The sequence below is a fragment of the Cynoglossus semilaevis genome, chromosome 16 (genome assembly GCF_000523025.1).
Source record: "Cynoglossus semilaevis isolate Cse_v1.0 chromosome 16, Cse_v1.0, whole genome shotgun sequence".
NCBI classification, from domain to species: Eukaryota; Metazoa; Chordata; class Actinopteri; order Pleuronectiformes; family Cynoglossidae; genus Cynoglossus; species Cynoglossus semilaevis.
In genome coordinates, this window is record NC_024322.1 from 318,073 (window position 1) to 342,324 (window position 24,252).

A 24,252-nucleotide genomic window follows, 5' to 3' on the forward strand; every position below is an offset into this window, starting at 1 on the left:
GTGTATGTATGTATATGTGCATGTATACATGTATGTGTGTGTGTGTGTATATATAGTATGTATGTGTGTGTATATATATGCCTGTGTATACTGTATATATGTGTGTTGTCAGCAGAATGTGATCTAAAATTGGCTTGGAGGGTATATTAAGTAAAACAGTATTAGAAATGTATCCACTCAGTCATGTGAAATATTTAGTAGTTTTTCTAATGAGGTAAGGTGTGAAGCATGGTTTAAATTCTAATGCTTGAACTTGGAACATTTGTTGTGACATTACTTAAACACAGTATTCTCTCTCTTTTTTTTTTTTTTTACAGATGAAGATGACAACGCAAACACAGAACACCCTGGTGATGATGACGACATTGGTCCAGTCCTACAGGTGACAATTTCTTAAAAATAGACTTTGGCACTAGATTGGTATCTAAATCAGGCCATGAACGTTTAAAAAAGGCCCACTAACTTTATAGGTGTGTAGCAGTGTAGTACATTCTACAAATATAGATGTTGTCTGCTTTTAGTACCAGTCTTGTCACCTCATGAATCGCACGAAAATATCCGATCAATCCCACTGTTTCTTTACAGTAAAAACAATTGCCCTTAATAAGAGAGAGACCCTGGGCTGTTTAAGATCTTTGTGTCTTTCTTCAATTCCTGCCAGTTTATCAGCTTTGTTTTCAACCAGCAGGCTAAGGTTTCACACTGTGGTCATTTGAGAGCAAATTTAAAAAAACTAGAAGATAATTATATTTCTGCACAAAACATTTATGTTTTGTGGTTCACAGTTGGATTTTTTTTTTTAAATGTTTAATACAGTATATGCTGTGGTGCAAAACAGATTGGGGAAACACAGTAATAGTGCGTGACTAATGGTACGTTCTTTGCAGTTTGACTACATTGCCCTAGCCGACAAGCTGTTTGAGTTGTCCAGTCGGAGCAACACGCCTAGCCACAACAGGAAGAAGCTTTACAAAATCATCAAAGTGTAAGTGGATGTCTTCTTTCTTTATAGTATTTATTTATTTATACAGCATTTACCTTTTAAACATTAGTGGGTGGTGATCAAGATTCACGCAACGTAGAGAATAAATGTTTTCTAGAAACACATCAGCCCGATATTAGCATAATTATGTAATATCTGTAAGAATCGTTATTGTGTTTTCCTGCGATAATGAAAATCCGATAACTAATTATGTCTGCCCTAGTTTTGGGGATAACCGGCTGTATGTGAAAGTGAAAGTCACTAGATGGCAGCATTGCAGTTCATTTAATTAATCTATTTTAATAATCAGGGGATGGTTTGTAGAATACTGGTGCCAGCAATTCATACAGTGGTTTTTACACAAATAAATTATTACCAGGCCTATATTGATATCGGTTGATATCAAAATCGGAAGTGTTTGGACAATATCAGCATATCGGATATCGGCGAAAAGTAAATATCGGACATCCCTGGTGTTGTATCTTTCAAAACACTCCAAGCCTTAATCCAAGCACCAATTGTCAGGTTAGCCAATTTATTTTTTGGATTTGAAGCATTAATCCAAGCACCAAAAGCATTTGTCAGGGTAGCCAATTTATTTTTTGGATTTGAAGCTGCTGCTGTCATGTTATTTTTATCTGTCTCTTCTCTAAGGCCATGTCTTGGGTACAGACACAAATTTTAACTGCTCTTACATAGTTTTACTTACATACATCATATTCTGAACATTAGGCGATTTAATATTCACATCTTGCACCAAATTCAAGAGATCTTTTTTTTTTTAATTTGTGCTTCAACCTTGATTAGCTGCAGTGACTCTGCACTTCTTAATCCAAACTAATGATTCTTCTTTCTCTGTCACCTCATGTTGAATCTTCAGACTGCGAGACCTAAGTGAAGGTAAGAATGATTTGTAAGAATGATGTAATTCCTAATTAAGCTTTTATTTTGCGGGGTTTTTTTTTTTTTTAAGAGAAATTATGATTTAAGAGCTCCATTACATTTAAAACAAACTACAATGTCTTTTGAAGCTTTAAGTAAAAGCCACCCAAATCTTGGCTCTCGGTTTTGAAGCTATGGCTAAGGAATAGCTGCTAATAACTGCTATAACTGAATGACCTTCACCTGTTACTGAAACTCTGAAATGATAAATAGAGCAAGCTTATCAACATACCTGGTGGAAAGAAGAAGTATAATTTGCTGGTATTTATATCTTGTGACCACTTGGAGGCACCAGTCAAAATGCAATCAGACAATGCTCTGACCTGTTATTAGCATTGGTCAAAATGCAATCAGAATCAGAACAGCATATAATAATAGCCTTCATACCTGTAGTAATAGGCAAGCACACCCACATGTACATGCAAAAAGGTGAACGGACAGACAGTGTGACAATGCTCTGACCTGTTATTAGCATTAGCAAGGTTACCAGACTAATTAGGACTGGGTTAAGAGTCGCACGATTCTTTGACACAATTCTATTCAATATCAGTTCCATTTGATATTGATCTATTTGCTTCAATATTGATTCGGTATGAAGTAGAAATACACAAATAATTCATTAGAGTACCACATAATTTGGTTAAAATGAGTTTATTAGCTTAGCGAGGTAAGTCTAAAGCCAGGCTTTCCTGTGCTACAAAGGTGGTTCTCTTTTAACCCAGCTAGATCACCATAGTAACTTATGCTTAGTTTATAACCTGGTGTTATCTGTTAGAGAAATTACGTAGTATATTTTTTTTAAGTACTTGACTTTGTTGCTATATATTTTTGTTATTAACAGATAAAAATAAAGAAAGACCTCAAAGAAGTTATTTTACAGATTCATAGTGTTGAGAAATCAATTAATGCATAAAAATCATGATAATTATATTATCGATTTATTATACTATAATTCCAGAGAAACCACATAATTGGCGCCTTCAAGCACATCTGTTGTTGACAACCGTCTTGGTCGTTCCTAGTGAAAATTGTTTTTCATTTTTTTGCCACCTCCAGCTCATTCTTTTGTCCATTCAACAGAGCCACTGTCTCTAAACTATCATAGCAGATCTCACTACTCTACTGCCTTATAAACCCAGGAGACATGGGTGGACATGGGATAATTTACCAAACCACTTCACTGTTTTAGAAATGTGTTAATTTTTAAATGTTTAACTCAAGTTTGTGTCTTTTCAGGCATCTTTCCTCATAATGAATATCCAGAAGAAGTGTCAACAGATGAAGATGATGAAATGTTTGGTAGCAGGAAGCGAATTAAGAAAAGTAAATTTCGTGTCAACAACGATGACGATGAGGCACCACCTGTGAAGAAAAGCAAAGTTGACAAAAAGAAAAGTAGGTACTTCATTATTGCAATTTCGTGTTACAACAGCGGCAAGTTACTGTGTGTGCCACACAGTGAAAGATTCTTGCTATCTTTCGATCTGGGTCACTGCACCAGTTGAAAGATTTGGCCCTTCTTCGTTAGTTAGGCCCGACACCAATTGAAGGATTTCTTCTGCCCGTAGTCATAGCACCAAAATTGAAGAAATCACCTCGTGGGTAGTCTCAGGCAGGGAATGAAAATGCTGGTAGATGGTCGATTCGTTTAATAACAAAACAAACAGGTCCAATGAGCAAAATAAAACGAAGAAGTAGTATCCAAGGAAATTTCATACAACGGTTGTTAAACCGCAAATTCCAGAAATAAACTTCCCTCTCAAGAATAACCGCCAATGCATCATCAGTGATGTCCACTTCTATACCCGTTTGCGGTGAGTGGTTTTCGACTTCCCGCGTCTGTGTTTAAATGTGGTCGACCAATGGAGGAAAGAGGTGGTGCCTCTTGTGGCCAATCGTATAACCGTGGTTGTGCCTGCAGTCACCACTATGTGGCACTGCTGCTCCATGATTCAGCGGTGTTGGAGGACACCTTTTGTCACTGAGCAAGGTGTTATTACAAAGGAAGTGGACTCAGCCTTGAGGTCAGGCCAACAACAAAAAGAGTGGCTCCAAAAGAGTGGTAGATGTGTTTTGGAACAGCAGGGAGTAATTTGGGGAGTTGGTTTGAAGAGAATTTAGGAGAAATTCTTTTTGAATGTTTGGGGCTATGTGAGTGTGTGTGTGCCTGGGAAGGCCTTTGGTGTCTTAGCAGCTTCCTGCTTCTTTCAGACTCAAATGTAAGGTTGGATTTTTTTTAAAACAATCATCTGGGTGGGTTATTTTCTCAGTAAATGGGGAAAATTTAAAGTCATTTTAGTTCATTATATTCCTTTTAATTTGCTTACATTTAACTTATAGTGTTAAATATATACAGTCATTTATAATGTGCTTATAGCATGCCTGCCTTGGAAGCAGAGAGTCTTGGGTTCATGTGTATGTATATATGTATGTATATGTATGTGTATATGTACAGTGGAAAAAGGTTTGGGCACCCCTGATCATTTTCAAGATTTTCCCTTTATGGATCATTGGTTGTTTTGGAACAGCAATTTCAATTAAATATATCATATAGCAAACAAACACAGTGATATTTAAGAAGCGAAATGAAGTTTATAGGATTTACAGAAAGTGTGCAATAAATTTGCTCCGTCCAACAAAGTTCACGAGGCACCTGTACTCCTCCTCGTTGTTGTCCTTAATACACCCCACAATGGCTGTGTCATCTGCAAACTTCTGGATGTGACACGGCTCAGAGTTATACCAGAAGTCAGTGCTCCGATGTTGCTGACCACAGTGTCAGACGTGATGTCATTCAGCCTAACATACTGCCGTCCGTCCTCGAGGTAGCTGGAAATCCAGGCGACAAGACAGGGGTCCACTTGCATTCGCGTCAGTGCGGAATAATGAACATGTAAATTCTCAGTGGCACAGGATTAGCAGATGCTGGTACACAAGCCGATAGTGTCCTTTGGTGCAAACGTGAAATTATATATTTACATCAGTCGCATCTGAGTATAGGTTGCAAACCCAGCCAAAGGATGAAAAAATAATGCAATTTATAGTGCAGAAAATATGATGCTCGCATATATGTGTCTTTGCCTGATTTGCCGGTGAAATCAGTCAGTAATTGAGACTGCTTATGCACTGCGTAAATGAGCAAGACTTAAACCATGAGCAAGACTTAAACTATTACTAGACGTATCAGTCTAATATAAAAACAACAAATGTAGCCTGTCTGATCAGACACCTAAGCCCAAATGCTCAACTTAACACGATATGCTGTTCTTAGAATGTCTCAATCCCTTCATTTCTTTATTTTTGTTTAGCAAATGGGAATTAAATGCAGATGGAGGCTAAGTGAGTGACTCATTCTGACTTGTTTTTTCTTGCCAGATTCAGTAAAGCAAAGAGAAGAACAAACCAAAAAGGAGACTCTGGAAGATGGTGGGGAACCAATGGACCTACCCGTGGAGCAAAAGAAAGGGCGGGGAGACAGAAAAAAGAAGAGAAAGGCCAAAAGGCTTCCGGTGTGTGGAGAATACTTTTGTAGACTTGCTGTAAAAAAAAAAAAAAAATCCAAGCAAACTGAAGCATAGTATCACCATCAGTCACAACCAACCTGTCCTCTCTTCACAGATGAAAAACACTAAAGAAAATTCTGAGCCCCAACCTGATACCAGGACAAAAGAGCTGCAACAAACACCTGCCACAGCACAACCTAAAACGTCTTTGGAAATTGACACCCCAGTCTCGGATAGGAAGACCAGGAAAAGTCTACGAGTTGGGAAGAAATTGGTGAGTTGCAAGGCATCAAAACACACAACCTCACTGTTAACAAATGTGACTGATGCTTCAGTTTCTGCAATGACAAAAGAGACCATATGCATAATGCTCATAACGTTCAAAATCAACACTGACCAAGGCTCAGTGAAGGCTTAGTGGTTCAGGAAGCGGACTTGGGTCCGGAAGGTTTTAGGGTTCGAGTCCACTAGCTGCCAAGTTGCCACTGAGGTATATTTTTTGGCATGGCACCGTCCCCATACACTGCTGTCAACTACAGACACCTTATTGGCAGTAGGAATGTCAAGGTTATAGGTTTCCTTGGTCCCATTGTAGTCAGACAATTTATCACGATATTACGATTATGATAATTATTATACACTTATTGACTTTACGACACAATAAAGGTGTAAAAATCACATAAACACAACTCCTTGTAAATCTTAAAGTTTCCTTAATTTCTATCTTTTGATGCCAACGTAACAAAGATATGTAAAAACAAAATGATGTTAAAGTACAAGAAAAATTACTATAATCACTTTGTTAGGCAAAAAAATGCTACATATGTGTTATGTATTTCTCTCAGAAAAAAAGACGTGAAGGGCTACGGGACCTCCTACTTTCTGTAAATTCAATCACACAAAATATAATATATACATTACAAATTATATGACCCAATATTTGTATTTGTATATTTACATATCTACTTATATAGGACCCAATTTTTAATACCCCAGGGGAATTGCTTAAATTATTTAAGGCATAAATTCTGATCTATCATTTGTCTAATTTCATCTCACCACATATAAAACATATCCCTTATTTTGGTCAGTTTATTTTGTGTTCAAATTTGAATGATATATATAGCTTTTGCAGTATTTTTTTTTTTTTGGAGAAACAAATGGAAAAAAAATAAAATTGGTTGACTTAGGCTTAAATACTTATATTGCAAATATATGCAATATACAATCAACTGACGGTTGGACGTTTAAATGCAACACAAAATTTTTTTTTACACCCAGGACTGGGCTTTATGAACCAAAAGTCAAATCGCGATATTGCGATACCTAGAGATGTCTGATAATATTGGCTGACCGAAAGTATCGGGCTGATATTAGCATAATTATGTTGTTTCGGTCGAAATCGTTATCGTTTTTTTCTCTGATAATAACGCAATGCCTGGGTTTCACCAAATATCCTGGAATCACTTAAAAAAATTATTTTGTACAGGCCATGTGTTTATTTCACAACAGGAGATATGTGATATGTGTGACCTGTTATAGATCAAAGTTCAGGGGAAGAAACGGCTGCATGTTGCGGTATTGGTCGATATCTGAATTGGAAAATAGGTGTTTGGACAATTTCGGAAATTGGCAAAAAGCTAATATCGGTCAAACCCTGTCTTTTTTGTTCTTATTCTGCAGAAAAGTCATTCGCCCAAATCAGAATCCAAGACGGTGACCTTTGGCCTTAACAATAATAAAACAGCTGGTAAGAATCCATTGCCTATGCTAATTGTACAGCATCAGCTTTTTGAAGCACTCTATACTGTTACTCAGTGCAAATAAATAAATACAATGAGAGAAACATGATCCAATGCGAGATTAGGAAACAGTTGGAAGGGTCATGTCAGATATCAACGAAACGGCATATAGGGTTCCTTCTCTATATTGCGGTTCCCTCAGTACATTGCAGAGTTTATTTATTCCAATCTCGTGAGAGTTTCACTATATCGCGGTATTTGACAGAAAATCTTTTTTACTTTTGGCTTTGTCCCTTTTTTTTTTTCAGGGGTTGCGAATGAGCGAATTAACATTTTCCATTTCACCCTGTATCTCTGCATCTTCTACTCTGACTCCAACTATCTGCATGTCCTCCCTCACGACCAGGAAAAGTCTACGAGTTGGGAAGAAATTGGTGAGTTCAATGTACACAACCTCACTGTTAACAAATGTGACTGATGTGTCTTCAGTTTCTGCAATGACAAAAAAGGCAGTTAACTATGCTGACCATATACGTAAAGCTCATGAAGGTCTGGTATAAAGGTGGTGGCTGCAGTCTCCGGTGGGAAGATTAGTTGTTGGCCAATATCGGCTACCATCTTCCAAGCCCGTGCCATGGCTAGGTGTTCAGCATCTGGTATACTATGGGGGATAGTTGGGCTTATTATGTCCCTCTCGGATGAATGCTGGTGCTTTGAGGTTGGTTGCTCTCAGGGGACATGGAATTGGTGGCCTTCCTTTTACTCTTAAGAGCTGATTACTGTATCTATAAGCAAGGTATGTATAATTATAGTCACAGACCAGAGATTAACGTGTGCTTTACACTTCCTATTGCAGGGTCCTTCTTCCAAAAACGAACTTTCAAAAATAAACTGCCAGCACAATTTAATCTGACTTGTAATTGCTTTAGCCATGTGCACCTCAGTCTGAACTTTTTACTAGGCTGTGCTTGAGATCCTACCAAGGCATAGTATCACCATCAGTCACAACCAACCTGTCCTCTCTTCACAGATGAAAAACACGGGAGAAAATTCTGAGCCCCAACCTGATACCAGGACGAAAGAGCTGCAGCAAACACCTGCCACAGCACAACCTAAAACGTCTTTGGAAATCGACACCCCAGTCTCGGACAGGAAGACCAGGAAAAGTCTACGAGTTGGGAAGAAATTGGTGAGTTCAATGTACACAACCTCACTGTTAACAAATGTGACTGATGTGTCTTCAGTTTCTGCAATGACAAAAAAGGCAGTTAACTATGCTGACCATATACGTAAAGCTCATGAAGGTCTGGTATAAAGGTGGTGGCTGCAGTCTCCGGTGGGAAGATTAGTTGTTGGCCAATATCGGCTACCATCTTCCAAGCCCGTGCCATGGCTAGGTGTTCAGCATCTGGTATACTATGGGGGATAGTTGGGCTTCTTATGTCCCTCTTGGATGAATGCTGGTGCTTTGAGGTTGGTTGCTCTCAGGGGACATGGAATTGGTGGCCTTCCTTTTACTCTTAAGAGCTGATTACTGTATCTATAAGCAAGGTATGTATAATTATAGTCACAGACCAGAGATTAACGTGTGCTTTACACTTCCTATTGCAGGGTCCTTCTTCCAAAAACGAACTTTCAAAAATAAACTGCCAGCACAATTTAATCTGACTTGTAATTGCTTTAGTTTCCAACTATGGCATAGCCATGTACACCTCAGTCTGAACTTTTTACTAGGCTGTGCTTGAGATCCTACCAAGGCATAGTATCACCATCAGTCACAACCAACCTGTCCTCTCTTCACAGATGAAAAACACGGGAGAAAATTCTGAGCCCCAACCTGATACCAGGACGAAAGAGCTGCAGCAAACACCTGCCACAGCACAACCTAAAACGTCTTTGGAAATCGACACCCCAGTCTCGGACAGGAAGACCAGGAAAAGTCTACGAGTTGGGAAGAAATTGGTGAGTTGCAAGGCATCAAAACACACAACCTCACTGTTAACAAATGTGACTGATGCTTCAGTTTCTGCAATGACAAAAGAGACCATATGCATAATGCTCATAACGTTCAAAATCAACACTGACCAAGGCTCAGTGAAGGCTTAGTGGTTCAGGAAGCGGACTTGGGTCCGGAAGGTTTTAGGGTTCGAGTCCACTAGCTGCCAAGTTGCCACTGAGGTATATTTTTTGGCATGGCACCGTCCCCATACACTGCTGTCAACTACAGACACCTTATTGGCAGTAGGAATGTCAAGGTTATAGGTTTCCTTGGTCCCATTGTAGTCAGACAATTTATCACGATATTACGATTATGATAATTATTATACACTTATTGACTTTACGACACAATAAAGGTGTAAAAATCACATAAACACAACTCCTTGTAAATCTTAAAGTTTCCTTAATTTCTATCTTTTGATGCCAACGTAACAAAGATATGTAAAAACAAAATGATGTTAAAGTACAAGAAAAATTACTATAATCACTTTGTTAGGCAAAAAAATGCTACATATGTGTTATGTATTTCTCTCAGAAAAAAAGACGTGAAGGGCTACGGGACCTCCTACTTTCTGTAAATTCAATCACACAAAATATAATATATACATTACAAATTATATGACCCAATATTTGTATTTGTATATTTACATATCTACTTATATAGGACCCAATTTTTAATACCCCAGGGGAATTGCTTAAATTATTTAAGGCATAAATTCTGATCTATCATTTGTCTAATTTCATCTCACCACATATAAAACATATCCCTTATTTTGGTCAGTTTATTTTGTGTTCAAATTTCAATGATATATATAGCTTTTGCAGTATTTTTTTTTTTTTGGAGAAACAAATGGAAAAAAAATAAAATTGGTTGACTTAGGCTTAAATACTTATATTGCAAATATATGCAATATACAATCAACTGACGGTTGGACGTTTAAATGCAACACAAAATTTTTTTTTACACCCAGGACTGGGCTTTCAACTAACGCCATAAATATTTGGATGTTCAACTGTTCAAACTGTAAAAATCAACACATTAATGTAGGATATTGATAAGAGATCAGGAAATGTAAAATCGTGATCTTTCAATGTATCGATTTTTTTTTTTTTTTTTTTAACCTGTTTCGGTCGAAATCGTTATCGTTTTTTTCTCTGATAATAACGCAATGCCTGGGTTTCACCAAATATCCTGGAATCACTTAAAAAAATTATTTTGTACAGGCCATGTGTTTATTTCACAACAGGAGATATGTGATATGTGTGACCTGTTATAGATCAAAGTTCAGGGGAAGAAACGGCTGCATGTTGCGGTATTGGTCGATATCTGAATTGGAAAATAGGTGTTTGGACAATTTCGGAAATTGGCAAAAAGCTAATATCGGTCAAACCCTGTCTTTTTTGTTCTTATTCTGCAGAAAAGTCATTCGCCCAAATCAGAATCCAAGACGGTGACCTTTGGCCTTAACAATAATAAAACAGCTGGTAAGAATCCATTGCCTATGCTAATTGTACAGCATCAGCTTTTTGAAGCACTCTATACTGTTACTCAGTGCAAATAAATAAATACAATGAGAGAAACATGATCCAATGCGAGATTAGGAAACAGTTGGAAGGGTCATGTCAGATATCAACGAAACGGCATATAGGGTTCCTTCTCTATATTGCGGTTCCCTCAGTACATTGCAGAGTTTATTTATTCCAATCTCGTGAGAGTTTCACTATATCGCGGTATTTGACAGTAAATCTTTTTTACTTTTGGCTTTGTCCCTTTTTTTTTTTCAGGGGTTGCGAATGAGCGAATTAACATTTTCCATTTCACCCTGTATCTCTGCATCTTCTACTCTGACTCCAACTATCTGCATGTCCTCCCTCACTGCATCCATATATCTCTTTATCTCCTAGCTGATAGCTCCATCTCTAACATTCTTCTACCACCGTCCCTCCTCTGCACATGTCCAAACCATCTCAATCTGGCTTCTCTAGCCTTTTTTTTCTCCAAACCTTCCTGTCTGTGTTGTCTCTTTGATGACCTCATTCCAGGTCCTGAATGAGAATCTTCACGGACACACAACGGGCTTGAATCCATTCAGATGATTGCTGAATGGATATTGAATTGGAGGAGGGGGTGGGGGGGAGAATTGCGATGTATTGCTGAATTGCTGAAATGTTTTTTCCTACCCATGTCAAACATTTACATATTTTAATCAGTTTATCAGTGGTTCATTTTTGATTACCTCGCCCTTCTGCCATGTATTTGAAATTAAATTAGATGAAATTAAAATCGACAATTTTGAGCACTGCCTGTCACTTCATGGCGATGCTCACTTCCTAATTAGACAGCCTTCTCTCACCCCTGTTTAGTTGGCTGACTGATTGGGGGATTTGGAATGAAAAGGATGTAAAGAGCCTCCTTTTTAAATTTGAATAAAACCTTGAAAGCCTCAACCTTATCTTATTAAATTTCACCAAAAGAGGGAATTTTGTAAACCTTTCTTTATTTTATTTTTTTTCCTCATGGCATGTTGGTGCTGCAGGATCCACCTAACATTCTTTGACAAATGTCTCATCAGAGAGTTGCACACCGTTCCTCCTGTGGAATATTACCAAGCTGATCTGACCATCTGAAACAAAACTATAATACTTGCCTTCAATGTAAAAGCCTTTCAGTAATATTTCATGCACCCTATTAAAGTCCAATAGTTCTCATAGTTACTATAGGGCAGTGGTTCTCAATCATTTTCTGTCATGGCCCGCATGTATATTTTTATCTGTACAAACCACTGTATGTGTTGCTGGCCGCAAGCAACTGGAGGCCCATTATCATCAAGCAGTATAGCAGTGGTACATTTATGTACCCAGCATGCCATATTCCATTGGAAGCCCCTCAGCCCCCCCTCCTGGCACCTCACCGTACCCCGTGCTCCACTATTTGAGAATTATTGCTTTAGGGTATTTTGTTGCACTTGTTTTCACATTTTGTTTTACAGACTTGCATTTTAAAGTTAATAGTTTTTACTTGTCCATTTTATGCTAGCATTGCCAGCTTTGGTTAGTGGTTAGAGTTGGGACTGCTTCTGCTCCTCTGGGCAGTTCAAACAGGCAAGAGCAAAAACCAGAGCGAGAATTAAAAACAACTGCCTCCTTCACCACCTTCAAACAATCTTTTTTTTTTGCCAGTCTCTTGTTAAACACATTAGACCAGGCATGGGCAAACTAAGGCCCGGGGGCCGGATGCGGCCCGTTCAGCTTTTTAATCCGGCCCGCCAAACTTTATTATATAATTATCATTATCATTATACTTCTGCCTTTTCCCTGCAATACCCACGTTTCCCCAATAGATGGTGTAGAAAATGATAAAAGCACTTTAGCATTTTAGCTGACTTTTACATGTCATTTATCTTAGTTCACACCAACGCTCCATCTATCTGCTCCTGACCCGGCCCTGCCTGTTCAATTTTAGGACCAATTGTGGCCCGCGAGTCAAAAAGTTTGCCCACGTCTGCATTAGACAACATGCTGGGTTACGTTCATTCATTCATTTCATCTGCACCCCCCTCAATAGCGTGGTGCCCCCAACTTTGGGAATGTCTGTGTTAGAAAAAGAACCTAGAGTTGATGGCAGGTAATTTAATGCGCGGTGATGTTTGACACCATTTAAGGTGAATACTATAATCCATTAAAATTACGCACATTTATATTTCTAATTAATGCCTTTGCCACTCCCCTGGTCTTTGGTGACCTGGTACTGTTTCGTTGTAAGAAATCAGCATTGTACTCCTAATGACTTTTTTTTCTGTGTCGTTACAGAGTTTAGGAAAACCGACAGCAGCCTGCTCGTAAGTCCTGAAGGTTCATCACGAGTGCCCTTCGACCCAACGCAAAAGCCCAGGTTCGGTGTTTTGAAGTCTTCACCCACGCCGGTCTCCATCACAAAGAAACCCGCCGGCAACACCAATGCGACGACAAGTTTGAAAAGTAAAAAGATCATGCCCCAAAAACGACCTCTGGCAGCAGATTTTTTCTAACTACTAATGCTTTTTCCTGTTATTAGTAGACTTGTTAAAAGAGAATGTGTTGCAGGGACACTTTTGTAAAATGTCAGTGATGGCTTTTTTTTTTTTATTTTTTTTATTTTGACTCACTTGATGTTTAAAACAAATATAGTTTAAAGCGTTTATCAACGCCAGGGTTTGTTTTATAATCAACGGTATATTCCAATTTATCACTGAAAAGTTCTGGTTAGATGTTTTCAATGGTTGTTCATAATTAAAAAAAAAAATTAAAATAATACTGTCATAGTTTGTTTTCTGTTTGAATTTCACAAAGTCCCTTACAGCCCTGGATCATAAAAGTTCCAGATTGTTTTCCTTGAGCAAAAAGACAAGTGAAAAGTTATTTTTGCTACAGAGGATAGATTTTGCCAATAAAAAATGTTAGTCAAATGTGACTCTTTTTTTTAAGTATTACATGGAATTGGTTTTAAAATAAAAGTAGGGATGTCCGACAATATCTACCGAGCGATATTTTAAAATAAAAGTACGGCTGTCCGACAATATCTACCGAGCGATATTGGCATAATTGTTATATTTCTAAGAATCGTTATTGGTTTTTTTTCCCCCGATAATGAAAGTACGATAACACAATGCTTCGGTTTCGCCAAATGACGTGTGCCTTAAAAATAGTTTTTGAGAAAAACGGCTTTATATGAAAGTGAAGTCACTAGATGGTAGCATTGCAGCTTATTTTTATCTATTTTAATAATCAGTCAAATCAATAAAATCACTCAAAATGCCAACCTATCTGTATACCTGCTTTTGGGTGGTAACACATGACGGCTGAAATATTGTTGGATAAAACACTAAATCGTCAATATGCACGACTGGAAGCAGCGCAACCAAGTGAAATTATATAGAACTTGAGAGAACAGACGAGTTGGTATTATTTAAAAACGATGCAAGAGATTTGTTATTTTATCTTTGTTCAAGCAATTGTGTTTAAATCAAGACAGGGAAGGACCAAATGTTGTCTTTGTAAGTTTAATTATGCAAGGAAGAGAGCAAGTCAGCAGCAGTGCAACAGTACAAGGTAGAGCAACGGTGTCTAGATCAGGGATCTCCAAACTTTTTGAAACGGAGAGCTACTCCAAGGGCACTTAGTAATGCGAAGAGCTACTTGTTTGAAACAGACTTCCTGACCAATGTTATAATAATAATTAGTTTTGGGACATACAATACAGTAGTAGACACTCTTCTTACCATTGTCTTGCACACATTTGAATATGATTGCAAGGGTAAAAAGCACAGTAACAGTACAATTTCAGACCCTGGTGACCCCTGCTCTAGAGAGGTTCTCTAGAGGTTTTCAGTTTTCACATGCACCAGGGTAACAATGGGGGGTCATGTTTATTACATCAATGGCAAAGCAGATGGGCAGTTACAATGTAAAGGTGTAATATAAGTACTAAACGCAACTATGTCTTTAACCATCGCAGCATGAATTAAAGGTAAAATTGTAAAATTGAGAAAAACAGTGAGATAAAAAAAAAAGATAAAATGGATACACTTTTTTATAGATAGACAAAAGTAGGGGACATTTTAAGTACAAATGTTGCAGTAGCCAACCCTAAATAACAGTTACAGCAATAATATTAAATGGAACATTTCAACCAAAATGATTGGACACTTTAGTCAAAAAAAAAAAAAAATAGGTACAAAATGTGATGAATGAGACGTCTACGTGGAAAAAAGTCCATCTCATCTTCTACGACAGCTACAACACTTCTTAGGTGTTTTGACACATTAGATGTACAGTATTTCTGCCCTTTTTTTAACTATATATTCAGCTGATTTTTCATATGACATCATGGTATAATCTTTCAATGCAGTTGTCATCAACTATCATTTCAACCATCAGTGGTATGTTGATAATAACAAACATAATTAAAAATCACTTAGAATTGCCTGGGTTTATCAACCAAAAGGACATTTCACAAAACTCGAATTATTTGGTCTGAACAGGTCGAAAATTCGTCTAAGATGTATTCCACAACAAGCACAATGTATTTTTTATTAGTTATGTTTAGACGAGACACAAGACATTAAACTTTTTGTTATGGATTTTCTCATGTCTCCTAAGATGAGTTTCCCTACTGAACCTTTTCCCACATTGAGAACAACTGAACGGTTTCTCTCCTGTGTGAATGCGCTCGTGCATTTTCAGCTTTCCCTTTTCTGTGAACCTTTTACCGCATACAGTGCAACTGAATGGTTTTTCTCCAGTATGAGTCTTCTGGTGTGTCTTGACAGCAGACTTGTGGACAAACCGTTTACCACACTCGGAGCAACTGAAGGGCTTCTCCCCTGTGTGAGTTTTCTGATGCGATTGAAGTGTGCACTTGTAAACAAAACTTTTACCGCACAAAGAGCAACTGAATGGTTTCTCTCCTGTGTGAATTTTCTGATGCGTGGTCAGAGTGCATTTATGAACAAAGCTTTTCTCACACACAGAACATCTAAACGGTCTCTCCCCTGTATGAACTCTCTCATGTCTCTTTAGGTGCGTCTCTTGAGTAAATCCTTTCCCACACTCCGAACACCTGAACGGTTTCTCTCCTGAATGAAGCCGCACATGCATTTTCAGCTTTGCTTTTTCGGAAAATCTTTTATTACACTCCAGGCATGTAAAAGGTTTCTCTCCTGTATGGATTTTCTCATGTCGTTTTAGATCTGTATCTAAAGTAAATCGTTTCCCACAGTCTGAGCAACTGAATGGTTTCTCTCCAGTATGAATTTTTTCATGTCTCTTCAGATTGCTTTTAACGATAAATCGTTTCCCACACTCAGAGCAACAAAATGGTTTCTCCCCTTTATGGATTTTTGCATGGCCCCTTAAATGTTTCTCCTTGACAAATCCTTTTCCGCACACAGAACAGCTAAATGGTTTCTTTTCTAGGTGTGCACTCTTGTGTCTCAGCAGATCGGACTTGAGGGCAAAATTTTTTCCACACTCGGAACAACTCAACTTATCACCAGCGTTAGCGCTCCGATGACTTGAGACTGCTATAAGTCTTTCTGCCTCCAAGCTTGATTTTCCATCAGTGTTAGCGCTCCGATGACTTGAGACTGTAAGTCTCTCTGCCTCCAAGCTTGATTTTCCATCAGCTTCTTTCCAGTCCTGCTCGCTGTTTTCAGTCACAGTTGAGTTCTTAGACTCATCCTCCGAACTCGGTCTAAGAAGACCATCTAGACCGGAATTTCTGTCTGTTTCTGAACCTCCACAAATCTCTCTGTTTTCTTCAGTTAAAAGCTCTGAGGACTCAGGATCTTCTTCTTCTTCTTCTTCTTCACTCTTGACAATCACAGCAACTATCTCTTCCTCTTCCTGCTTGATGGACACTTCCTCCTCTTCCTGTTTTATGTGGGTGTAGTCTGGATACCCCTGGTCCAAATTGGTTCTCCCATCCATCTGCTCAGTTTGAGCCTCTTCTTTAACCAACAACTACTGCTGCTGATCTGCCGGTGACAAAAGAGAAAAAAAAGTGAGAAAAAAATGGTACAAATTACACATCAAAATAATTTACAGTTGATTTAAAAAATTTCTGGCAATATTTTTTTTACCATAACAGGTATACAAACAGAATAGAGTCTAGTAGATGTTTTATTTTGAAAATGTAATGATCCTTCAATGCTCAGGACTTTGCTACCGGTCTGTAGTAAAAGGAGGTACTGGTTGACCCGTCCTTGGAACAAAAAAGGTTAGGGACCTTTTTTGTACTCCATAACAGACTAAAACATGTTTCTGCAATTGATTATTATTTGATTGATTATTAAAAACTCCCGTGGACCACACCAAATAGCTCGGCAGGCCGCATTTGGCCCCCAGGCCTTGAGTTTGACACATATGTCCTAGACCTAAATCAACCGGTTACGCTTTACATTTACATTAGTACATTAACCTGAGTCTAACAAAATACTTTTCAAAATCAGCAGCCTGTCCTTGTGAAAGCTTTTACGGTAAATGGTGGTTATTTTCTTAAACGTTATTTTATTAAAAGTCACGTCTGGGTTACAACAAAATATGGAAGGGGGGAGGTGGGTGGGATGGGACTGATGGGGCCTAGGACAGGTGTGGGTAAACTTTTTGACTCCCACAATTGTCCTAAAATTTAACGGGGGAGGGCGAGTCAGGAACAGATAGATGGAGCGTTCTTTCAAACTAAGATAAATGACATAAATGAATGTATTAAAAGCAAAAATGCTCATTTACTACGACATCTATTGGGGAAACGTATTGCAGAGAAAAAGGAGAAGCATAATGATAATATAAATAAATTATATAATTTGGAAAAGTTTGGCCTAGGATGAATTTAACTCCAGGGATGCTGCCTGAAGCATCAACGCTGCATGTAGTATTCCTCCTTTGATCAAATGAGATTTTGGGATTAAGTAGTTGTTAAATTATAGTTTCTTGCTCTCTGTATATTTACTGGGGTTTGACATTAACCTAATCTGTTCATGTCATTTCTGATTCACGGTCTACTGAATCCACACCTTACCGATATGGGTTTTATATCAGATGGTAACTTTCCGATTTAGAATCTATATCGGAAGGTAAACTGCGGCGGTCATGCGCAGATTAGCTCCTTGGCCTGTAGTTTAAGATCCCGTTACCAGGAACTGACCTGCTGTATGCAGCCCGACTTCGGGCTTTAGCTCGGCATCGCGCAGCCTCTTTTTACGACAGACATCCCGCTCTGTGCGCTCCACTCTGTTTTCGCACTCCGTGACGGTTTCCTCAAGCACAGCGAGCATCTCCTACGTCGTTAGCCGCACAACAGCCTTCGCCGTTTTTTCGTAATGAATACAGTGTTAGAGTCAAACTGTCCTCTTACCAACACTACAAGCCGCACATCACATGTTCTTTTGTGTGTGTGTTTTATTTATTTTTTTGACACAAACTCGCTCCTGTCCGCATCTCGGAACTAAAATGGCTGACATTAGACTCAAGCAACATTCAATTAAGCACAGACTGGATTTCCGGCATCTCAAAATAAAAGCACAGTTTAAGTGTTTGTAAGCCTAAATGTAAAAGTAACATAAAAAAGGGTAACATCGTTCATTTTCTTTATAAGTTTGTTGAATTTTATATGTATATTGTCGTTCTTTTTTTTAAGTTTGTTGAATTTTATATGTATATTATTGTAAATTAAAACGTTTCATTTTAGATGAATTGATTGTAATGGGCCATGTATTTCTAGCCACTCCAATAAAACCTTTTACAACAACAGCAGCTTTCACAGAGATACACAATTAGGCATACAATAATACACAGTGTAGTGTCCCTCTGTCAGTTATGCTTGCTATTAAAATTACCCTTGCCGCCTTAAATACATTCCATTTTTAATTAATTCATAAAGTACTGACAGCACAGGACCATGAAATAATTATTAATGACGCATTTAATAACATGTTTATATATTTAATTCGAATTTAATTTAACAATAACATTTAAGTAATTATTTAATTATTTATTTATGTTTTTGGCACTGTCAGTCCTCCATAAGAGGAACTATTAACAATGAATAAATTTTTTTGGGGGGGGGGGGGGCAATGAATTCATTTTGGGGTGGGGGGGCGTTTCAAGTGTGCTAGTACAGGTTTCCGACTAGTTTCAACACAGCATATACAAAAAGTGGTTTTCTTCGGTACAAAATGTTCTCCTTGGTTCTAGAACTTAGTAATGAGAAAGTGCTTGTTCACAGGAATCACTGGTGAGATTCGCCATCAGGACGATGACGTCACATGGGAGAAAAGATGGTTGAGCAGCTAAAGGAGGCTCAACATACGGCAGAAAAACAGTGACATGTCCTGCGTGTAAACTGTGTCAGTGTCTCAAAAAGAAGTATACCGTAGCTGTCGCCAACTACTTTCTACTGTAGGTGGAGAAAAGAGAAATGCAGCTTAAGGCTCGGCTTTGACAGCGCTCCTCATCGAGCGGCTAACATCTAAGGAGATGCTTGCCGTGCTTGAGAAAAGTAGAGGCAAGGACGTTGATGCAGTTGAGCTGTCAGAGTGGAAAAGCTGCCTCCAGAGAAGGCTGTTCGATGTCGAGCTGAAGCCTGAAGCTTGGTTGCACACAGCAGGTCAGTTCCCACTTTTTAAGCCGGAAAATAACAGTCGCTAGCTAAGCTGGTCTTTGACAGCTAAGCTAATGGTTCAACCGCTGCTCAATGCTGTCACAGACAGACACGCAAACCGGTGGCAGTCATATGTCAACGTCGCCGCCATATTGGTACGGGCAGGTTCTATCTCCCTCCTGCTTTTTCCCTCCCTCTGTTTCTCTTTCTCACACACAACAAACTGTTGTTTTTTTAATTGCTTTGACGGCTTTGTTTACAGTAACCTCTTTTTGTATTTGTTGCACATGTTTTTAATATTGCTAGCAATTTTATTCCAAGCTTTCTTAAGTTCAACAAGAAAGCCCATGTGTATTTCTTTAGTATAAACAGTTTTATTTTAATTACTGTAATTCAGTTATTGGCTACACTTTATAATAGTTCAACAATTGCAACTGAGGTTCCACTCTAGAGTAGGAGAGTTGTGATTTTTTTTTTTATCCTGTTGTACATTATTATTATATTGTATACATTAGGCCTGAACGATATGAGCAATTTGCGATGATGTGATATGACTATGATTTAAAATCTTTCAGCTTCAATAGATTTCCTGCTTTTAAGGTACTTTAAAATACTGAATAGCAGTGAATGACAATTAAATAAGAAAAAAAAATGTGTGCATGCTTTTAACATTACATAACATTAATTTAGACATGTTATATCTATAAAAAAAAAAAATTAAAGTTTGTCCTCTCTACAATTGCCTGTTCCTTCTTCAATCCTGTTCCAAATATTCTTCAAGCCTTGACCAGCAGTGGGCAGTGTCATGTTTTTAGATGTATTTCTAGCTGCATCTGCTGGAGCTTTATGTGCTCAATTAGCCATCGTATAATATTGTTCAGACCTACTTTTCTCTCCTCAACCACATAGAACAGATTCCGATGTATAATATGACTTCTTTGCCTCATTGCTCTTGTCTGCAGACAATCACCAGAAGTTCCCGATTAAAGAAGAAGTTCCTCTTGAGAAGAGAGTGAGGCCCAGTCTGAACCAGAAGGAGCAGCAGCACATTAAAAAAGAGGAAGAGGAGGAAGTGTGCATTAAACAGGAGGAGGATGAGATCGTCACTGTGATTGTAAAGAGTGAAGAAGAACAAAACGCAAAGGACTTTAGTGGACCTGGATCAGCCTGGGACTTCAGTAAACACAAGCATTTAGGAAGAGATAGTGAAGGCAGAGCTAAGGATTCTTCTGAGACAGAAGACAGTGAAGATGGTTGGAAAGACTGCAGTGAACCTTCAAGTTCCAAGACGATAGAAACCACAGGGTTTTTTGGCGATGTGACAAGTAACACTGCCAAGAAACTAATTTGTTCCTATTGTGGTAAAATATTTACATGTAAGTCAAATCTTGTGAGGCATCAAATAATTCATACTGGAGAGAAACCTTTTAGTTGCTCTAAATGTTGTAAAAGGTTTACACAGAAGGGACATCTAAGAAGACATGAAAAAATTCATATAGGAGAGATTATTTATTCTGGTGAAAAACTATTTAGTTGCTCTGATTGCGGAAACATATTTATTTCTGAGAGTGATCTGTGTTCACATAAGACAATTCACACAAGAGAGAACCAATTTTGTTGCCAAGAATGTGGGAAAATATTTTCGCGCAAGAGCTGTCTTAAGAAACACGAACAAATTCATACGGGAGAGAGACCATTTAGTTGCTCTGAGTGTAGTAAAAATTTTAGACACATGGATCATTTAAAGTCACACCAGAAAACACATACAGGGGAGAAACCATTCAGTTGCTTTGACTGTGGGAAAAGATTTGCTCACATGTTTGCACTAAGGTCACATTTGAAAGTTCATACAGGAGAAAAACCATTTAGTTGCTCCGAGTGTGGTAAACGTTTCACTAGAGCAAAAGAAAAAGTGAGACATGAGAGAATTCACGCGGGAGACAAACCATATAGTTGCTCTGCGTGTGGTAAATGTTTTATTCAAAAAAGCAGTCTGAGGGAACATGAAAGAATTCATACAGGAGAAAAACCCTATTGTTGTCATTATTGTGGTAAAAGGTTTAGGCAGGCAGACCAGATGACAAAACATGAGAGAATTCACACAGGAGAGAAACCATTTAGTTGCCCTGAGTGTGGTAAAAAATTTAGAAGATCAGATCAGCTGTCTAGACATTTCAGAATTCATACGAGGCAGAATCAGAAAAAAGACGTTGACACAACACAACCTCTTTCCCAGGAGAGTAAACCCTTCAGTTGCAGTCCGGACCAAGATCGGCATTGAAAACGTTGATCATTTAACATTCAATATGTTTTATATAATGTAATATTCAAATACATACCGTATTTTCCGCACCTTCAATGAATGACATATTTTAAAACTTTTTCCATATATAAGGCGCACCGCATTATAAGGCGCTACAGTAGAGGCTGTAGTTACGTTATGCAACCATTAGATGGTGCCGCGCTAAAGGGAATGTCAACAAAACAGTCAGATAGGTCAGTCAAACTTTATTAATAGATTACAAACAAGCTTTCCACAACTCCATTCACTCCCAAAATGAATAAACAGCTGTTTTATTATTTTCTCTGAGGTAAAGCATTAGCATTTGCGTGACGCATCTTTAACCTCTTTTAACAACAGCAAGGTATAACATTTTACTTTTCCTCCATTCAGTCAACACGCAAAAAACAGTCTGATACTGTTACGGTAAATTAAACGTTAGTGCAATCACAATATAGTGACACTCGTAATGTGCAAAAACAATAACAAGTGCAAAACAATAACAATAACAATAAAGCAATAGCATAATAACTGTAAGCTGTAAACACACAAAAGAAAAACGTAAAGCTCACTTTATCAGCTCCTCATCTACGAATCCCTCGAATTCTCCTTCTGCAGTGTTCGAATTGAACAGCTCAGCGAATGGGCCATCCAACACGTCCGGCTCCGTCTCATCAAGGTCGTCATTAATCGAGTCATTGTCGCTGTTGTTGTCTGGCAGTTCGGGGACTTTTTATTTTTATGGATATTTTCACGATGGTAAGGCTATAGTAAGGCATGTTTTGGGTGATTTTTAAAATATTCATATAAAATACTTTTTGCACATTTAAACACAAAATATTCACCTAGCAGGATGTTTTAGGACCTAGTCTTGCATTTTAATGCATTTCGGGGACTTTTTATTTTTATGGATATTTTCACGATGGTAAGGCTATAGTAAGGCATGTTTTGGGTGATTTTTAAAATATTCATATAAAATACTTTTTGCACATTTAAACACAAAATATTCACCTAGCAGGATGTTTTAGGACCTAGTCTTGCATTTTAATGCATTTCGGGGACTTTTTATTTTTATGGATATTTTCACGATGGTAAGGCTATAGTAAGGCATGTTTTGGGTGATTTTTAAAATATTCATATAAAATACTTTTTGCACATTTAAACACAAAATATTCACCTAGCAGGATGTTTTAGGACCTAGTCTTGCATTTTAATGCATTTCGGGGACTTTTTATTTTTATGGATATTTTCACGATGGTAAGGCTATAGTAAGGCATGTTTTGGGTGATTTTTAAAATATTCATATAAAATACTTTTTGCACATTTAAACACAAAATATTCACCTAGCAGGATGTTTTAGGACCTAGTCTTGCATTTTAATGCATTTCGGGGACTTTTTATTTTTATGGATATTTTCACGATGGTAAGGCTATAGTAAGGCATGTTTTGGGTGATTTTTAAAATATTCATATAAAATACTTTTTGCACATTTAAACACAAAATATTCACCTAGCAGGATGTTTTAGGACCTAGTCTTGCATTTTAATGCATTTCGGGGACTTTTTATTTTTATGGATATTTTCACGATGGTAAGGCTATAGTAAGGCATGTTTTGGGTGATTTTTAAAATATTCATATAAAATACTTTTTGCACATTTAAACACAAAATATTCACCTAGCAGGATGTTTTAGGACCTAGTCTTGCATTTTAATGCATTTCGGGGACTTTTTATTTTTATGGATATTTTCACGATGGTAAGGCTATAGTAAGGCATGTTTTGGGTGATTTTTAAAATATTCATTTCTGGGAGCATGCTGTTAACCTCCGAGTCGTTTAACACATTATCTGAATGGTTCGTCCCTACTGATGTTTCATCTTCTAAAGCATGTCCTTTAGAAAACAGAAAGAAAAAAAACAGCTCTGTAAATAAATTGAGGACAGTGATGAAGACAGACTGTCAGTCAATGTCTCACCTTCTGTTTCGTCACATTTCCGCTTCTCATAATTCTTTCTATCTTCAGCTGTGCACTCCTTGTAAGAGACATATCAGATCATTATTAGGTTCATAGTTCTCCTCCTTTTGTTGTCAGTTAACAATTCACTGACACTGGCTTTGACAGGTTTACACCTTATACAATACGTCATGTTCATTTTCTAAAGTCTAATCCCATTTAGAGGAAACAACAACAACTGTGATGTCTTATATAATATCTGTCCTTTTTTTTTTTGGTTTTGTGCTGCTGTTATTTGCAGGAACCAGATCTCCAGAAAAGACAAACAGACTGAATTGAACTGTTTCAGTGTAGACTGACTTTTATACTGATGTTTTCTGGGCTCTTTGTAACTGACTGTTGTTGTGACTTGTGTTTCTATGACCAAAATTTAAAATGTCTATTCTGCTGTAACGGTTTCTAAAGGAGTTTGTAAAGGAGTCTCATCAATACACGATGATCATGAAAACACATCAGCTCATCATTCCTAAAGAAAAAAAAACCTGAAATACACCAGAGCATATGGACACAGTGTATACAGTGTTGAAAAGGAGAGAGAGAAAAAAACATACCTGAAAACAACATGCGTGATCAATGAATTCTTTTACTGTAACAAACCAATGAAAAAACAGTTGATCAGTGTTCAGACTAATATCAACATGTGATAAGACATG

General features: G+C 37.8%; 3 protein-coding genes and 1 long non-coding RNA gene across 10 annotated transcripts in view; 2 read left to right on the forward strand and 2 right to left on the reverse strand.

Annotated features, from left to right (window-relative positions):
- The window catches only part of rrp1 (ribosomal RNA processing 1), a 21,274-nt gene extending 7,667 nt beyond the window's left edge, over positions 1-13,607 (forward strand). For 2 of the 6 annotated variants that reach the window (XM_008327777.3, XM_025063783.1), the window contains 10 exons: positions 318-382; positions 888-985; positions 1,863-1,882; positions 3,161-3,319; positions 5,300-5,433; positions 5,543-5,701; positions 8,200-8,358; positions 8,973-9,131; positions 10,586-10,652; positions 12,978-13,607. In XM_008327777.3, coding sequence (XP_008325999.1) covers positions 318-382; positions 888-985; positions 1,863-1,882; positions 3,161-3,319; positions 5,300-5,433; positions 5,543-5,701; positions 8,200-8,358; positions 8,973-9,131; positions 10,586-10,652; positions 12,978-13,195 — 1,238 coding nt within the window. In that variant the 3' untranslated portion in view covers positions 13,196-13,607. Of the gene's footprint in view, positions 1-317; positions 383-887; positions 986-1,862; positions 1,883-3,160; positions 3,320-5,299; positions 5,434-5,542; positions 5,702-7,110; positions 7,178-8,199; positions 8,359-8,972; positions 9,132-10,585; positions 10,653-12,977 lie in introns of all 6 variants that reach the window. The other 4 variants (XM_008327778.3, XM_008327780.3, XM_008327781.3 and 1 more) reach the window with 4 other exon arrangements.
- Positions 13,608-15,186: 1,579 nt separating this feature from the next.
- On the reverse strand, positions 15,187-18,204 carry LOC103391534 (gastrula zinc finger protein XlCGF52.1-like). 2 transcript variants are annotated; one of them, XM_017039868.2, is made up of 3 exons: positions 17,851-18,204; positions 16,321-16,681; positions 15,187-16,257 (listed from the first exon to the last, which is right to left on the reverse strand). In XM_017039868.2, exons 2-3 carry the CDS (start codon positions 16,632-16,634, stop codon positions 15,249-15,251), a joined length of 1,323 nt encoding a protein of 440 aa, XP_016895357.1. In that variant the 5' UTR covers positions 16,635-16,681; positions 17,851-18,204; the 3' UTR covers positions 15,187-15,248. The 2 variants fall into 2 exon arrangements, with proteins under 2 accessions (XP_016895357.1, XP_024919556.1); XM_025063788.1 differs by having other exon boundaries at positions 15,187-16,244; positions 16,308-16,681.
- A 598-nt stretch (positions 18,205-18,802) lies between these two features.
- LOC103391502 (zinc finger protein OZF-like) lies at positions 18,803-22,111 on the forward strand. Its single transcript, XM_008327787.3, has 2 exons — positions 18,803-19,311; positions 20,268-22,111. The coding sequence occupies exons 1-2, from the start codon at positions 19,182-19,184 to the stop codon at positions 21,584-21,586; spliced, it is 1,449 nt and encodes a 482-aa protein (XP_008326009.1). The 5' UTR covers positions 18,803-19,181; the 3' UTR covers positions 21,587-22,111.
- A 1,328-nt stretch (positions 22,112-23,439) lies between these two features.
- LOC103391503 (uncharacterized) lies at positions 23,440-24,252 on the reverse strand. Its single transcript, XR_522792.3, has 3 exons — positions 24,151-24,252; positions 23,561-23,618; positions 23,440-23,477 (listed from the first exon to the last, which is right to left on the reverse strand). It is a non-coding gene; the product is annotated as an uncharacterized LOC103391503 (long non-coding RNA).

Excerpts from the sequence above, each read along its gene's own strand:
- LOC103391534 (XM_017039868.2), bottom strand. The coding sequence starts at position 16,634 with ATGGATGGGAGAACCAATTTGGACCAGGGGTATCCAGACTACACCCAC. Across the intron at positions 16,258-16,320 it reads TGGAAAGAAGCTGATGGAAA|ATCAAGCTTGGAGGCAGAAA; the intron begins ATCAAGCTTGGA and ends CACTGATGGAAA.
- LOC103391502 (XM_008327787.3), top strand. The coding sequence starts at position 19,182 with ATGCTTGCCGTGCTTGAGAAAAGTAGAGGCAAGGACGTTGATGCAGTT. Across the intron at positions 19,312-20,267 it reads AGCTTGGTTGCACACAGCAG|ACAATCACCAGAAGTTCCCG; the intron begins GTCAGTTCCCAC and ends TCTTGTCTGCAG.